At 33.4% G+C, this 16,369-nt stretch overlaps 1 protein-coding gene across 1 annotated transcript; it reads left to right on the top strand.

Annotated features, from left to right (window-relative positions):
- The first annotated feature begins 177 nt into the window (after positions 1 to 177).
- Positions 178 to 2,994, top strand: LOC122315110 (uncharacterized protein C6C3.02c-like). Its single transcript, XM_043130876.1, has 5 exons — positions 178 to 369; positions 1,127 to 1,183; positions 1,696 to 1,776; positions 1,887 to 2,065; positions 2,696 to 2,994. Exons 1-5 carry the CDS (start codon positions 348 to 350, stop codon positions 2,792 to 2,794), a joined length of 438 nt encoding a protein of 145 aa, XP_042986810.1. The 5' UTR covers positions 178 to 347; the 3' UTR covers positions 2,795 to 2,994.
- The last annotated feature ends 13,375 nt before the right edge of the window (positions 2,995 to 16,369 follow it).

Here is a 16,369-nt window from a genome sequence, read left to right as displayed (position 1 = left end):
TATGTTAAAGATCATATGTTTTAATATTAAAATATATATATACGTTGAAAAGTACTCTTCTTTTTCCTTCTCTTCGAATTTTTTTTAATAGATAGCATTCGAAATTAAGGAGAAGATAAATAAGCATTTGTAAAATGGAATATTCTACTCAGGGGATAAAGAATAATCGAGAAGAAGGTGACCCAACGCAAGAATAATCCAGAAGAAGATGGCCCAACGCCCAAGCAATCCTGCAAAACATAATGGTTACCACTTCTATATAAAGTCCTCTATATACTTTCAGACGCTCTCATGTTGTGATTGTGTTGGTTTTTACGACTCTTACGCCTTATTCCGTCTTTCCAACAATGCCTCGCAAAAGTTCTGGAGGTACGTGTTAAGCGTTTTATATTGCATATTCGTATTATATTAATGCTCGTGTTCAATGATTTTCTTCTACGGTTTTTAGAATGAGTTCCTCTGACCTGATATCAGTTTTGAACTACTAAGTATTTAATATCGGTTTGTGGGTCGTAAAATTATCGGTCATTCGGCCCGTAGTTTATGGGAAAAATTGAAAATTTCGTTCGGTTGACGTTCGGTCATGTTAGAAACAACCAGTGCAAGATTCCAAGTCATATTTGTTTCCTCTATTTTTTTTTTTTTTGGTAGTAATATAAAAACTCTAGATTGTTTCCCTCATTGAATGGTTTTACGATTGGTAGGCGGTCTTTTGCAAGGAGGAAGGAGAACTCTTTGATTTCTATAAAGTAACTAATTCATGTGATATTGTGGATATATAAATAAAGTTCCATCTCGTTTAATTAACTATGGTTGTATTCATGATTGGACCTGTTGATGTCAAGAGAGATATGCCGCCAAATAGAAAAGGGGTGGAAGATATAATAGCGGAAATTAGTTTATTGGGAGGCAGTGGTAGATTTGTGTTGGCGCTTGTGAGATAATTAACCGATGGTTTATTTTGAATACTGACCAAGGAAGTATTTTGTGGATGCTTGTAAAACGACAAGGTAGATTTGTGTTGGCGCTTGGGAGGCACTTTTTTTCCTCTTACCTTTCCGCAGTGTAGCCTTGCTGTCCATCTCCTTAATGGAAATTCCAAAACTTACCATGTCATTTTTTGCAGGAAGGTCAGCTCCCCGACCTGCTGCACATGTACCACTGCGTAATCCTCCTGCGCCAGGTAACTTTTTGTATGGATTATAAAAATCTCATATTGTATACAGCGCATTCATGACCATTTTGTAGAGGTGTTTGGTACTTGTCTTTTAAACCCTTCACCACTAAGTGTCTGTTTGCTATTATAATAAATACAAAGAAGTTCTTGACATATATACCTCTTTTATTTTATTATGAATATCTAATGTCATCAATTCCCACTTAGATTATTCCATTAAATTGGTTGAATTGTAATTATTGAGCACTTGACTGTTCGGTGGATGTGTAAGTACTGCTGTCTTCAGTAGGAAAATATGAACATGTGGTCAACATATTTTGTTCTTGGGATGGGAAAATCCTGTTTGAGGAGTTGTTCTTAGTTTTGATACTTCATTTTTCAAATGACAAAATAGTTATTTGACATTGTTTATACAAGACCATGAAGTTTCTACTCTTTTGTTGCTATACTATAGTGACGTTGTCTCCACTATTTAAACTGAGCTCTTGTATTTAAATGGTATTTTTTTTTCCCTGCAGCTTCTCCTTCTCCGCCTCCGATGCCTGCACAAGGTGGAAATGGATCCCTAATGGGAGGACTTGGTGCCACCATTGCAGACGGTGAGTATGAAGTGTTAATGGTGCCACAGGGGTCTCTCTGTTCTTATAAATAAAGCATATGGTATGAGTTAATGTGATCTGACACAAGTTTATTAATTTGTGATACACAGGCATGGCCTGGGGTACCGGCACTGCCATTGCTCACAGGGCTGTGGATGCTGTGATGGGTCCCCGTGTGATCCACCATGAGAGCATTGCTTCATCAGCTCCTGCTGCTACACCACCACCAACTATGAACAGTCCTGGAGGGTCCGATGCTTGTGTTGGTCAATCCAAGGCCTTAAGTGATGTATGGTTCTCCTCTCATGCCTTTTATCTATTCTATTCTTTAAGTCACTAACTCTGTAGTCGAACTATTTGGTTTGTGAAGTGGTGCTAACTCAGGCTTTGATAGATGAATGATGTGCCAACTACTTGGCTTGCTAGATGTGGGCATTTTTTGTGCTTGCTTGATATGTCTCATTTTTACTTTGTTAGTAGTATCTGCCTTACCATGGAGTCTTCTCTGTTTTTGAGCCTTTTGGAAATGTCTGGGTACGACATATTAGTCAATTCTTACGTCCACCATGAACTAGTTCTTGTTCATCTTACATCATCACTCTTCAACCATTCCATGACCGTTATTTGATTTTGAACATAGTTTGAAAAATAGTTATCTCAAGTGGTTCCCACGTTCTCCTTCTCATTTCCTTTGCTTCATAGCTATTTAAGCATAAGCATGCCATTCAAACTGTCTGAAAAGTCAAGAATCTTGGCGGTGGTGGTGAGTGTTCATTGCTTTTAAAGAGTAGTGATAGGGGTTGTAGTACTACAAATTTAACCCATTACATGACAACGATTGTAAGATCTTTGTAACAAATTTGTAGCGACTTTAGAATTTTTGGGTACAAAACTAATTTTATATTTCTTTAATTTGCAGTGCCTGGCCAACTATGGAAGCGACATAAGCAAGTGTCAGTTCTACATGGACATGCTGCAAGAATGTCGCCGACACTCAGCAACTGCGTTGAATGCTTGAAGTATCGTTGGGAAATCTGGTTGATGATAGTCATTCATTTTTTAGTTCCTAGAGGATGGATTCAAGTAGGTTTCAAGATGTTTTGTGTTCCTCTGATTGGGGTTGGGCACTTGGGCCTATATGTTTTTGGATGGAACTTATAATCTTGTAATGTTTTTGAGAAAAAACAGAAAATAAAAAACTGCATGAGTATTCTTATATGATGTTCTGAGCATTTCAAATGGTATTAATGTCATGACGTTGTTTTGCGAGTTTCTGATGATGATGGTATAAAATAATGGGCAGTGGGTGTAGCACGAGACGGGTTCCATAAGGTGTAAAAAAAAAAAAAAAAAAAAATATTGATTTATTTTTTCTATACACGAACTTTTTTTTTTTTAAATATAACATCATTAAAAAATATTTATTTAATTATTAAGTAGAAAAAAATTACCGGGACCAATTATTGGTTAGAGTAGCAATTTTTCTTTTTGAAAAATGATACTAGAACTATCAAATATGTTTATTAAATATATTTATTTACATATATTTATTTTTATTGTTATTTTTTAAATGATTAAGGAAATAAATATTAGTGCATTTATTTTATTTTTTTAATGGTTAAGGTTGTTTAAAAATGATTAAAAAAAAATAAAAAAATTTATTTGTTCTAGTGTTCACATTCGATGGACACGTGCAGTAGTCATCTTAATATTGTCTCCTACCATCTTATCCAAGTTTGCCCAATGGTGTGCCTGTAGTATAAAATTATGAATTGCGTTTTATTTTTATTTTTTATTTTTAAATTAAATATATTTAAATATTTTAAAAAATAAAAAAATAATACATTAATAATCATTTTCTTAATCATTAAATACAAAATTTTAAAAAATAATATAAAATATATGAACTATTAAATTGAAAAAATAAACTTAACAACATAGTATCATTTTATTTTTACAATATAGTTTCATCTTATTCTAATTTGTGGATTCTGACATGGCACGGGGCAAAATTGTTCTCTCAACCTTGGGGGCGAATAGGGTTTTTGCACGACGTTGTCAATCAGGCCGCTGCCTCTTATGGCGGGGCAAGGTGATGGGGGGCTTTTGAATTAGCGAAGAACGACAATGATGCCGTTGTGCAATTCTAGATTGCATTCTGTTGACAAGGTGCTTTTAGTTTTGTGGATGTGGTGGTTACGAAACCGTAGCTTTTGCTAGAGGTTGTTTTACCTCTGCCTGAACCTTGGTTTCAGGATGACGAGATGTTTTTACTATTTTCAAAGGTTGAGATTCAACAAAAAGGGTGCTAAAATTTCTTTGTCGTTGACCTTCACCTAATCATATTTGGGCTTTTATAAAAAATCGTTGGGGGTTGCATTCGAATTTGATGATTGGGCAATTGCACAACCCATGTAATGTGCTGGTTCGGATAGCTAAGGAGGAAGATTTTATTAGTGTTATGGCTACGGGAAATTTTAAGGTTCATGGAATTTCCTTTCGGGTTTTTCATTGGACTCCAGAATATGTGGAAGATGAGGATGCCTCTTGGGGTTCCTGTTTGGCTTACTTTGCCGAGTTTGCCCCTTAATTATTTTTAGGAATCAATGTTACATAGTATTGGAAATGGTTTTGGCCGATACTTGAATGGGGATAATGCTATAGCGTGTGTGACTTGTCCGGAGGCTGTGCGCATTTGCATTGAATTAGATGTCTCTCAACTTTTACGGAAATCTTTTTGGCTAGGCCCTTCGGGGATTGCTACGAGCCATTTTCAAGAAGTTATTTTCAATTCTACTCCATCTATTTGTGTTTTTTGTAGGAAGCAAAGTCACTTTGAGGCCAAATGTTCAAGGTGTGATCGTATTGTGGTTGATAAAAAGAAGAAGAAGGTTTTGGAATAGGGAGAAGGAAAGAAAAATCCCATGAAGAATATGTGGAAGGTGGTGGGTCAACGTGAGAGTGAGACTACCATTCTAGTTTGCGGAAAAGGTATTGGGGGAGTCTTCGAAATCCCGACGCGAAATTATTCTAGAGTACATTTGAGTTCATAGGGTAGGGATCGTTGCCTAGATGACTAAGACAAGAGGGGGTGAATTGGGTTATATTTGAAAAATTAATAATTATAAATTAAATACACAATATAAAATAAAAAAAATATGAAGTAGCAATAAATATAAAGAGTAAGGGTAAGAGAGAAGCAAACTCAGTATGTTAACGAGGTTCGGCCCCCTTGCTTACGTCATCTCCTTAATCTACCCCTTGAGGATCTCTAAATTCACTATTCAACCTCCTTCAGTTGGAGATAAAAACATATTATACCTTTGAATAACACCATTATAAAGGATCCGTGTAAAACACTCTCTACACTTGTAATCACTTTATATGTGGTGATTCAATTATTTCATGTGTAGAACACTTTCTACACGCACAAGGGTTACACACACCATTTTACTGATACAAGAGCTGATAGTGTGTGAGTTATTAGAAAACACTCCTTAATGAGTAAAATAAAAACAATACAGCGCAAACTATATTTCTCTCAAAATGAGCAATGATTAAGGTTCAATGATTAGAGAAGAGAGAATGAAAGTTTTGAATGAATGTTGTATGCTCTTGGTGTTGTAAATGTGAAACTCTCAAATTATCTATTTATAGGCATATGAGACTTTATATTCAAATTTAAAAAAATTCACATATCAAAGACAACATCATTCACTTTTCAAAAAATTCAAATAAAAGTTTATTCTTTTTCATTTGTCAAAGACAACATCATTCACTTTTCAAAAATTTCAAACCTAATTTTTTTACTTTTTATATATGACAAAAGAAACACATTTTACTTTTCTAATTTTTCAAACAAAATCGTATTCGTTTTGTATAAGTCAAAAAGAGCATCAATTACTTTTGAAAATATTCAAATAAAGCATGCACATGTAAAAGATGACAATCAATCATCTTTAATATTTTCAAAATTTTCAAACAAAATTATCTATTTTTTGCATAAGTCAAAAAGAGCATTAATCATTTTTGAAAATATTCAAATAAAGCATGCACATGTAAAATATGACAATCAATCATTTTTTAAAATTTTCAAATTTAATTTTCAAAATATTCATGCACATGTGGAAAATGTATTTTAATGCTTTATGATAAAATATTAATTTTGAGCCTTAATTTTAATTTCAAATTTTTAAGAGATTTACAACATTACTCTATGATTTTAATGTGAACTTGTTCCCTTCTTGCTCATGCTTGGTTCCTTGATGTGCTTGACTATATTGTGTAGACAACTTGATCTTGAGACTCCTTTATTCTTTGAATTCATTTGTTATCATCAAAATCTATGTATAGATATAGAATTATACAAAACTTGAAACCTTGGGTTCAACAAGGACCAACTATGGTTCAACCTGTGTATGGTTTGTTTTGCCAAAGGAGGATTTATTTGATGCAAGTATGGATGAGGGCAGAGTTGAGTCCTCAATGACACTGCATTTAGAGGCTGGTGTGGTTCGGCCTAGTGATGGTCCTCTGTTTGATTTACCACAAAGTGTGGATATTCCTAATACTGTTAAGGAAATTCTATCGATTAAACATGATAGTTGCTTTGAACTTACTAAGGGGGAATCAGATGGTGCTTTCCAAGAATCTTTTGAAAAACCTGATCCTTGGCGTTCCTTGAGACTAGTGGATGAGGCTTTGAAATTTGAGTTAGGTGGTCTGAGTGATAGGGATTTTTTTGTTGTGGAAGATTTGAATAATGTGGACGTTGTGCGCAAAATTGTGTACGATGGCAAGTCTGAGAAGGAGCTGAATGAGTTAGTCGCAAAGTCTTTTGACTCAGATCTTGATGTGCATGTTCTGTTGAAAAGAGTGAAAGGGGTAAGAAAGGGAAAATCTATTGTGGTATTGGAGCGTCGCACTCACCCCAAAAAATTTCTTTAAGTTTTTTGATGTATATCCTTATCTGGAATTTAGGGGTATTCTTTTGTCGAAAAGTAGATTTTGGCATATCTTGAATAAAAGTCGCCCTTCTTTGGTGGCCATTTTAGAACAATGTCTAAATTTGAATAAATGTAGTAGATAAGCAATATGGATGAAGTTGCCATCTTATTTAAATAATGCATAGGTGAGTGGAAAAAATTAGATTTTTTGGGTTGAAGACTTTGAGTTTGAGTTGATTTCAATGTCGAATTAGGCTATAAGTGGATGGTTTATTCATGGGAATTGTCGGGTGCTCGCCATATTTGTTTATGCTAGCTATTTTCGAGTTAAAAGAGTGGAACTTTGGGATTTTCTTAAGGGATAAAATTCTTGTGGGCTTCCTTAGTTCATTTGGAGGGAGGGGGGGGGGGGGGGGAGGATTTCAATATAATTCGGGATGACAGTAAAAAGGTGAGTGGTCTCTTGCCGGCTACTAGAGTGAAAATGGAGTTTAATGAGTGTATCCATGACTGTGCTTTGATGGATCTTCTTTGTGAATGTAATCTTTTGTCGTGGTGTAATGAGAGGTTAAGGGGTAGAAGAATTTGGGCTCAGTTAGATTGAATTTTTGTTAAAACGCAATTCTTGAATTGCTTTGGGGATGTTTCGGTTTCTTATTTGCCTCAGACCTCTTCGGATCATGCGCCGATGCTTGTGCAGTTGATCAGAGATAGGGTGTCTGTTGCTCGACCATTCATATTTCTTCGTATGTGCGGCTCTCATGAGGGGTTTATTCCTCTTATGCAAGCAATTTGGAATACCAGTGTGGAAGGGTGTGCTATGGTGTGCATTCGCAGGAAGTTGCAACTACTCAAACATGCACAACGGACGTGGAGCCAAGATGTTTTTTGTCATGTTGAATTGGAACTTAAAAAACTAGAGGATGGTATTATCAGGATGGAGCTATGTCTGTCCGATAACTATTCGTCTCAGACTGAGTAGGAGTTGTTGAACTATAAACAAGAACATCTAAAATGGATTCATCGAGAGGAGGTCCTAGCATGTCAAAAATCACGAATTAAATGGCTTGCTAAAAAGGACTCTAATACTAGTTTCTTTCATGCTTCAATGAGAGTCAAGAGGAAGAGTAAAAGAATTGAAAATATGCGGATTGACAATGGTGGAATGCTGGATTCGAGTGATGCAATACATGAGGGTAGTGTGATTTTTTCAACAGCTTCTTTCGGTGTCATTGATTGAGAGAGATTTGGTTGAGTTGGAGTTGATACATCGGTGGTTTCCATGATTGAGAATGAGGCCTTATGTGCTGCCCCATCTATGGAAGAGGTTAAGAATTCTTTATGGTAGCTTTTTTATGATGGCTTGAGATATTGTTAAATATGATCTTTTTGAGATGGCTAAGGATTTTTTTGACGAACAACCGATTTCTACGTTTTTTGGGGCTACAAACTTGATTTTGATTCCAAAGGTGGATGAGCATGTGGATTTTAGCTAGTTTTGGTTTATCAGTCTTTGCTTCAAAGATTATGGTCTTTCGTTTGGCTCTAATTCTAGATAAAATTATTTCTCCTGAGCAGGCAACGTTTATTCCGGGGAGAAGCATTTTTGAAAACATTTCATTGGCTGAGGAATTGGTTCAAGGCATTAATAGGAAAATGAGATGTGGAAATGTAATGCTAAAAATTAATATGGCCAAAACTTGTGATCGTGTTAACTGAAATTTTCTTCTAGAGTTCCTACGTCAATTGGGTTTTTCGGATAAGTGGAGAAGTATTGTCTTTAATGTTGTCTCTTCCCCTTTTTACTCGGTGATGCTTAATAGTATTAAAGGTTTTTTCAAGACGTCGCGTGGGCTTCGGCAATGTGACCCAAAGTTTTAAAACCGTTCCGTTCCAGCCAGAATGGTCGGAATTTTTCGTGCTGAAATGGGGTAGGTATCTATTTCATTTCGGTCAAATTACGGCCGTTCCGGTCAATTCTGGCCGGATTCCGATATTCTGACCGGAATAGTAATTCTGGTCCGAAATTAAAATTAAAATTAGAAAAATGGCTCTCTTGTAAATAATTTGAAAAATAATTGATAAAATTGTACTTTTAGAATTCAAATACCCATTTCCATGCACTAAAAGTATTATTACTTTTAATAATCTGTCTATTTTTTAATTTTTTCCTTTATTTTTGTGTCTTAACTCAAGTTTGTGATTTTTTTCAATATATATTCATTTTATAAATCTTTAATTCTTTTATATATGTACACATATACATGATACACACTTACATATATATGTATTTATTTTATTAATTGTTAGTTTATATATACATATAAATATTCATATATAATATATAATTAATCTCGAAACGGTACACCGAAACATACCGGTACCGAAATATTCCGTTCCAGTGCCTCAACCGGAATAGTCTTCTGAACAGATTTCAAAACTTTGATGTGACCATCTTTTTCCTTATTTATTTATTTTATCTAAGGAGATCCTTTCTTGAATACTTCATAAGGAGTTCGGTCTGAGTCATATTAAGCATTTCCATCCTGGCGGAAGCACTTTGATTTTCCATTTGTTCTATGCGGATGATATCTTGATTTTTGCTAATGGGGGGAAATCATCTATTTGGAAGCTTATGGCAGTAATGTATCGGTATGAATTGATGTTTGGGCAGTTGATTAATTCGAGTATGTTTGGCTTGAAGTTGCTGTCGGGTTTTGAGGAAGATAGTTGGCCTTGCACATATTTGGGCATTCCTTTATTTTTGGGTCGTATGACGATTTGAATGTTTGACTCTCTCTTGAAAAAAATACAAAAGAAATTGGCTGGGTGGAAAAGTAAGCTCCTTTCTTTTATAGGTAAAATTGTGTTAATCAAACATATTTTGAATAGTACACCTATCCATATGCTCTCTGTCTTGAATTTACCAAAAGGAGTGATATTGGGGATTAAGAAAAAATTTTCAGATTTTCTCTAGGGTTCTTTAATGGAGAATAAAATGAGGAAGTGGGTTTCATGGAGTAATATTTGTTTGCCAGTGGAAGAGGGTGCGCTGGCAATTTGGGCTCTTCACGAGGTTCAAGATTCCTTGCTTATGAAATTTTTCGTGGAAATTAATTCATGATAATTCGATATGGTTGAATTTCTTTTCTTCCAAATATTTGGGAAACTCTCATTTCTATTTAGTGATACATCTTAGAAAATGGTCTTGATTTTGAAAAAGGATCATGGATTTCATGCCAAAGGTCCTCGATATTCACGGTGGATTATTCGAGAAGGTCAAGCTAAGTTCTGGCGTGATACTTGGTTAGGGGAGGGGCCAATGCAGTTATTCATGTAGTTGGTAATATTGATTTGCAGGTGGCAGACATCTTCACGAAGATAGGGCTGAATTTACAAATGTTGAGGGAGTTAGTTCCGGAAGACATGTTAAAAAAAATTTGAGACTCTGGAATTCGTTTATGGCAGGGAGCTGATAAGTGTGTGTGGAAACCATCTATTGATGGTGAGTTCACAACAAAGTCTGCTTGGAACTTAATTCGGCAACATGGTGACTTATGCCCCTAGAAGAAATGGCTGTAGAGGCATTGGTTCCCAAGGAAATTATCATTCTTTGTTTGGCGAGCTAAAATGGGGGCAATCCTAGTAGATGCAATTATTCAGCACTTGGCATTCGTGTTGTCTCTAAGTGCAAATGTTGTGTTCAACTGCAACAGGAGTCTTTGGATCACATTTTATGTGGTGGTGGAGGAGCTAAAAAAGTCTACATATATTTTGCTGAGGCATGTGGTATAAGACAGCCAAAGATCCAAAATTGGGAAGGGTTGATGAGTTTCTGGTGGCAAAGAGCATCAATGTCGTCGCAGATTGGGTGGCTTCGGGGGGTTCTTCCTATTGTGATTTCTTGGGTGTTATGAAAAACTCGATGTGCGGCCAGAATAGAAGGTATTAAATTTAACCTGAAAGATATTATTCCATTTGTTAAATTTTTAATTCAAGACCTTTCAAACAAGATTAGAGAATTTAGTTGGATGAGAGCTAATGATCAGATGGTCATGGAATTGTTAGCTTGTCCCGTTGTTCCTGTTGATGTAAGGAGAGTGAAATTAATTGCGTGGAAACCTTTGGAGCGATGGATGGTAAAACTGAATGTTGATGGTGGATCTTGTGGTAACCCGAGAGAAGCCATGGGGGTGTTATTGTTTGGAATTCTCATGGTGGAGTAGTGGCACGATTTTCTTATTATTATGGTCATGCTACAAATAACATTGCGGAATGTAGAACTCTTTTTGATGGACTACGATTGTGTCGACATTTGGAATGAGGGATGCGTTAGTAGAGTTGATTAATTGATTTTAGTGGGATGGTTGGCATCAGGAGTGTGCAAATATTGGTTTCTTTAGGATTTTTGGAAGGAAATTAAAATTATTACTTGTGAATTAAACGTTCAGTTTTGTCATATATTTAAATAAGCTAATATGGTGGCAGACTTTCTGGTTAAGCAGAGAACTCAATGAGTGTCTTCAAATTTTTGTGACGTTAATTCCATCCAAGGTCCTTTCGGGGAATAATTCGTATGGATAAACTTGGCATCCCTTATCTTCGATGTTGAGGTTTTTCTTGGATTTGGTGGGTCTTTTGTTAGGTTTTGCTATTTTTTGAATATTTTTGGGCTTCTGGGTTTTGTTATTTGTTTGGGAATTTTTTATATGATTTATGAGGAGTTGTTTTCACGGTATTCTTCCGCTTTAAGTGAAGGTATTTTTTAATAAATTTGAAAATAGATCATTCTTGAACATGTGACCTTGACTTTCTAAAAAAAAAAGTCTTATTCTAGTTTTATTTTATTCAACAATCATTTATTATTTTTTTTAAAAATGGCTAACAGAAACATGTATTAAATGGAAAATCAATATATAACTCATTTAAGTAAATGTAATTTTTTTTTTTTTGAAAGAGAGTAAATGTAATTAAAACGGTTGGAGAGTCGAGATGTTGCCATGGTCAGATCACAATACTCGTGAGTTAAATGCAATAAATATCGTTTTGTTTTAATTCAGTATTATTTCGGGAAAGCTCTGTAATTTTGCCGTATAAGACTCGTATATATATATCTATACTTATATATAAAGTATCGATCGCTTAACAACAGTATTTTCGTTTAACTTTTTTTTTTCCAATTTTACCCTTAATTTTGTTTGACAATTCCAGTCGTTTGCAATTTTCATTTATTTTACCGACAGTTATTTTGGTCTTTATATCTTTCTACCGACTCATTAACTTTTCCTGTTTAATTTCCAATTTTACCCCTTAATTTTATTGTTCAGTTCGTTATCCTTAGTGCCGTTTTACTTAGCCGCCCTGATGTTAATGTCTTTTTACGGTTAAAGCTTATCACTTTGTTTGACAAATTGAATCTGACTGAAATTTAAATGTTAATATTTGTTTCATTCCGTATCTTTCTGCTGTCTGTATTCTAGCTTAAAAAAAAAATACGCCGGAGCAAGTTACTCGTGAAAGTAAATCTCTAACAGTTGTAGGTATGTTACTATTCTTTCTCTCAGTACTGTAAGAATGAATTATATTGAATGAATGAATTTATTACATTAACTAATTAGATGATATGCATATGCATCTCATACAAATTGCATCTTCTAATTTGCTCGTATGTACTCAGAACACCAAAAATTAAAAAAAACACAGTTAGCATGTAAAAGGAAAACCCAGTTTTGAAATTTTTGATTTAAAAAAAAACTACCGTTAGTAAAGATGCGTTGGTGGGGGAGAAATAAAAATAAACTTGAATCGAAAAAAAAAAAGATATGAACACAGATAGCAAAAAAAAAAAAAAATTGCATCTTCTGATTAGATGATATGCATATGAACACAGATAGCAAAAAAAAAACACAAGTTCAAGTTTTGCAACTGTAATAACATCAAACAGGGGAAACATTAGAAATATATGAAATTAGAACACCCCCATAAAGATTACAAAACCTACTAATCAAAACCCAAACAGGGGAAACATTACAAGAACCCATTTCTTCTACTAAACACAGAGCTCATATACTCAACACAGATCTGAAAAGTAGAAGACAAGAAAAACATCAACCCACAAGAACCCATCGAAACCGTCCCAAAATGACGAAATAAATCCTAACTTTCAACCCATGAGAAGATCCCAAACACAAAATATTCCACTCTATAAAATATATGTTCGGAAGAAATCAAACGAAAGGAAAAAAAAAACTTGGACCGGAAACTAAAAAACCCTAGAAACACAGATCGCAAAATAAAAAAAAATTATTCTACAAATCTGAAAATATAAAAACCCCTGTTTCACAACCAGAAAATAGAGCAAAACCAACTCGTAAGCCTATTCAGATTACGAAAAAACCCTACAAACACAGAATTAAAAAAAAAACTTGTACTATACAGATCTGAACCAAAAAAATACAGAACATGCGAGGAGAAGAACATAAGAGAACAGAGGCAAAATAACAAGAAAAAAAATAACAATAAAAACCTCAAACAAAAATAAGAAGAAATCAACCACAGATCTGAACGCAAAGGACAAAAAAAAACAAAGAAAAACCAAACAAAAAAATATGTAAAACCTGGAGAAGAAGGGGGGACGCGGGGAAGTAGAAACAGAGAGAGAGAGAGAACGGAAGGGGGGTGGGGAAGGAGAATCTGGAGGAAGGAAAAAAAAAAACGGCAAAGCAAACGGAGAAAAAATTAAACACACATCTTAACGCAAAGGAAAAAAATGAAAGAAAAAAAAAATGTAAGAGGAGGAGAAGGAGGTGGGGCGGGGAAGAAGAAAAAAATTGTACAAGAAAAATACGGAAGGGGCGAGAAGAACCAACAGATCTCTTAAGATCTGTAAATAAACGTAAGAAAATCAACCAAAAATAGGTCTCTTCAAACCTGTAAGAACAAACAAAACAAAAAATAAACATGAATGGAAAAGATAAAAAGATTAATAACACAGATCTAAACGCAAAAATTAAATAAACAAAAAAAAGAGTATCAAACCAAATAAGTAAGAAACAAAAAAATCGAACCACAAACCATCAACCAAATAAATTCCAACACAAATAGATGAGAGAAACAAGAAGTTGCACCGCAATATACGTTCAACGAAAGGAAAAAAAAAACTCGGCATATCTAAGACATAGAAACTAAAATTTGGGAGGTTTAAAAAAATGGAGGAAATAGAGATAGTGTAGATGAGGGGAGAAACAGCGTAGATGAGAGAAGAGAAAAGAAGGAAGAACGAGAAGAAGAAAGCTGAGTGAAAGAGAGAGAGGGAGAGAGAGAGAGAGAGAGAAGAGGGGGCGGCGAGAAGGGTCTGGAACTTTTTGGGGGGGGGGGGGGGGGGGGGGGGGGGGGGGGGGGGGGGTTGTGAGTTTACGTTTATTTATAATTAGGATTTTTTTAACTTTTCTTCTATCTCCCTTTACTCTCCCGAAATATATTTTCTTCTCTCTCTACTAACAATGTCTTCTACATTTCTATCACATTGAAATCAACATTATTTTTTCGTATATAATTAAAAATATGGACAAAATTAGTTAGTATGTTTAACAATAGCACAAATCTATCAAAAAATATCCATCTAACGAGAAAAAATTATTCATATAAGAAACATATAATGTAACTCAACTTTTTTTAAGTACATGTGCATTTATATAAATATAAAAAATTAGAGTAAGAATTTTTCTTGTTAAAAATAAGAGAACGTACCACAATGTAAAAGAAAAATAAAATAGTAGAAGTAGAAGAAATCGAAAACAAGCAGATTGCAGTCCATGGATTAATAACAAAAACAACAAATCTATTTAAAAAATATATTAGAAAGGTAAAAAAAAAAAGCTGTATAGTCATATTTGTTAAATAAAACTATATGTTATATCAAAAAAAATAAAATTTACATTATTGCAAAACTTTATTTTTTTTAACTTATGCTCTAATATTAATTCCAAAATTAATCGTTTTTTCTTTAACAGTTTTGTGTTGTGTTGCAGTGGATTGGACTATTAGTTTAGTTTAATTAAAAATTTTACTTCATATGTGAGAAATAGATAACCTTATAAATTATTTTTAACTTGATTATTAACCTATAGTGTGTTCAAATGTTTTAAAAATTAATATGATAATCGCTCATAAATTTGTTTGTAGGCTTTCTTCTTATAAATATTGAATTTATTTATATTATCTTTTATTATTGTTAATTATTATAAATATGCAAATTTAGAGACTTCTTAGACTGTTGATCCCGTAATTGATTTGTGATAGTCTATGTAAAAATGTTGACAAAATGATAAATAATTTTTTAAATGAAGTAACAAAGTAATGATCTAGGTGGATCAACAAAAGATTTATATCAACAAACAAAAATGATAAGAAAGTTGTTGAATTCTTATAATTAACTGTTTGTTTGGAATTAAATAGTAAAACACCATTTTACTTACTAATCACTTCAAAGTTATGGTTATTAAGTTTTTATACATAAATATAGTATTTAGTCTTGTTATTTTCAAAATTTGTTTGAAAAATTTTAAAAATTTGATAAACATTAACTTATTAACACAAACATTATAATAAAAAATAAAACAAAATAGCATTTCCATTTTTTGTGGTTTTTTTATAGTCTTTTATTTTTTTGTTTTATATATTTTATTAAAAATCTGTTTAATAATAAATTTCATTCAATACAATAATTCTTTGCTTGTAAGCTTTTTTTTTTTAAAAATAGTGAATTTATTTATATCATCTTTTTTTTATCGTTAGAATATTTTTTTTAATGTATGTTTTTTTTTTTTACAGATTTGTTGCTTTTGCTTTTATTTAACTCTTCATCAATCTGGTTGGTATCAATTCACTGTACCCACGTTGTTCCTCTATTTGTGCTCCACTTCCTGGTATGTTTATTTCTATCTTATTTGAAAAAATATTATTCAATTTTTTTATGATCATCTAAGTACATTTATAATTAAGATAAATTGATTATATTACATCATTATTATGTGAATATTTGTTTTTTCCATTATATTCATTTCTTTTCATACATTTGTTTTATTCTAAGAAAACTAAGAAGAGTGAGAGAAAAAACAAAAAATAAACATGAATCTGAATGAAAAAAAAAAAAAAAAACATAAGATGCAGAAGATGCAAATGGAAGGGAGGCAATGTAGATGCAAATGGAAAAGAGGGGAGAAGGGTAAGAAGAAAAGAGGATGAATTTATAGTGCCGGTGTAGGGTTAAGTTTTTTTATTAAAACGGCTCCGTTTTTGGTTTGAGGGTGGGGTAGTTTGAGCTATGCTGTGGTGAAAACGGCGCTATTTTTGGTGTTTTTTCTTGGGCTATGCTGGCTGGTTCGCGTTGGGTTAATTGGGCCGGTGTTTTTACCTAGCTAATTACTTAAATATCCTTGTATAATTAGGTTAGCGTGCATGCATATTATAATATATTCTTTAAAGTTGTAAGAGGTACATTTATATATATATATATTTATTTATTTTCAGGCCGTACTACTCGTTAAAGTACTATATATATTTATATATATATATATATATATAAAAATAGAGTACTGCCCCCTCTTGCATGTACAGCTCATGCATTACATTAACAATGGAAGATC

Source organism: Carya illinoinensis, chromosome 7 (genome assembly GCF_018687715.1).
Source record: "Carya illinoinensis cultivar Pawnee chromosome 7, C.illinoinensisPawnee_v1, whole genome shotgun sequence".
NCBI classification, from domain to species: domain Eukaryota; kingdom Viridiplantae; phylum Streptophyta; class Magnoliopsida; order Fagales; family Juglandaceae; genus Carya; species Carya illinoinensis.
This window is presented reverse-complemented; position numbering and strand designations above follow the sequence as displayed.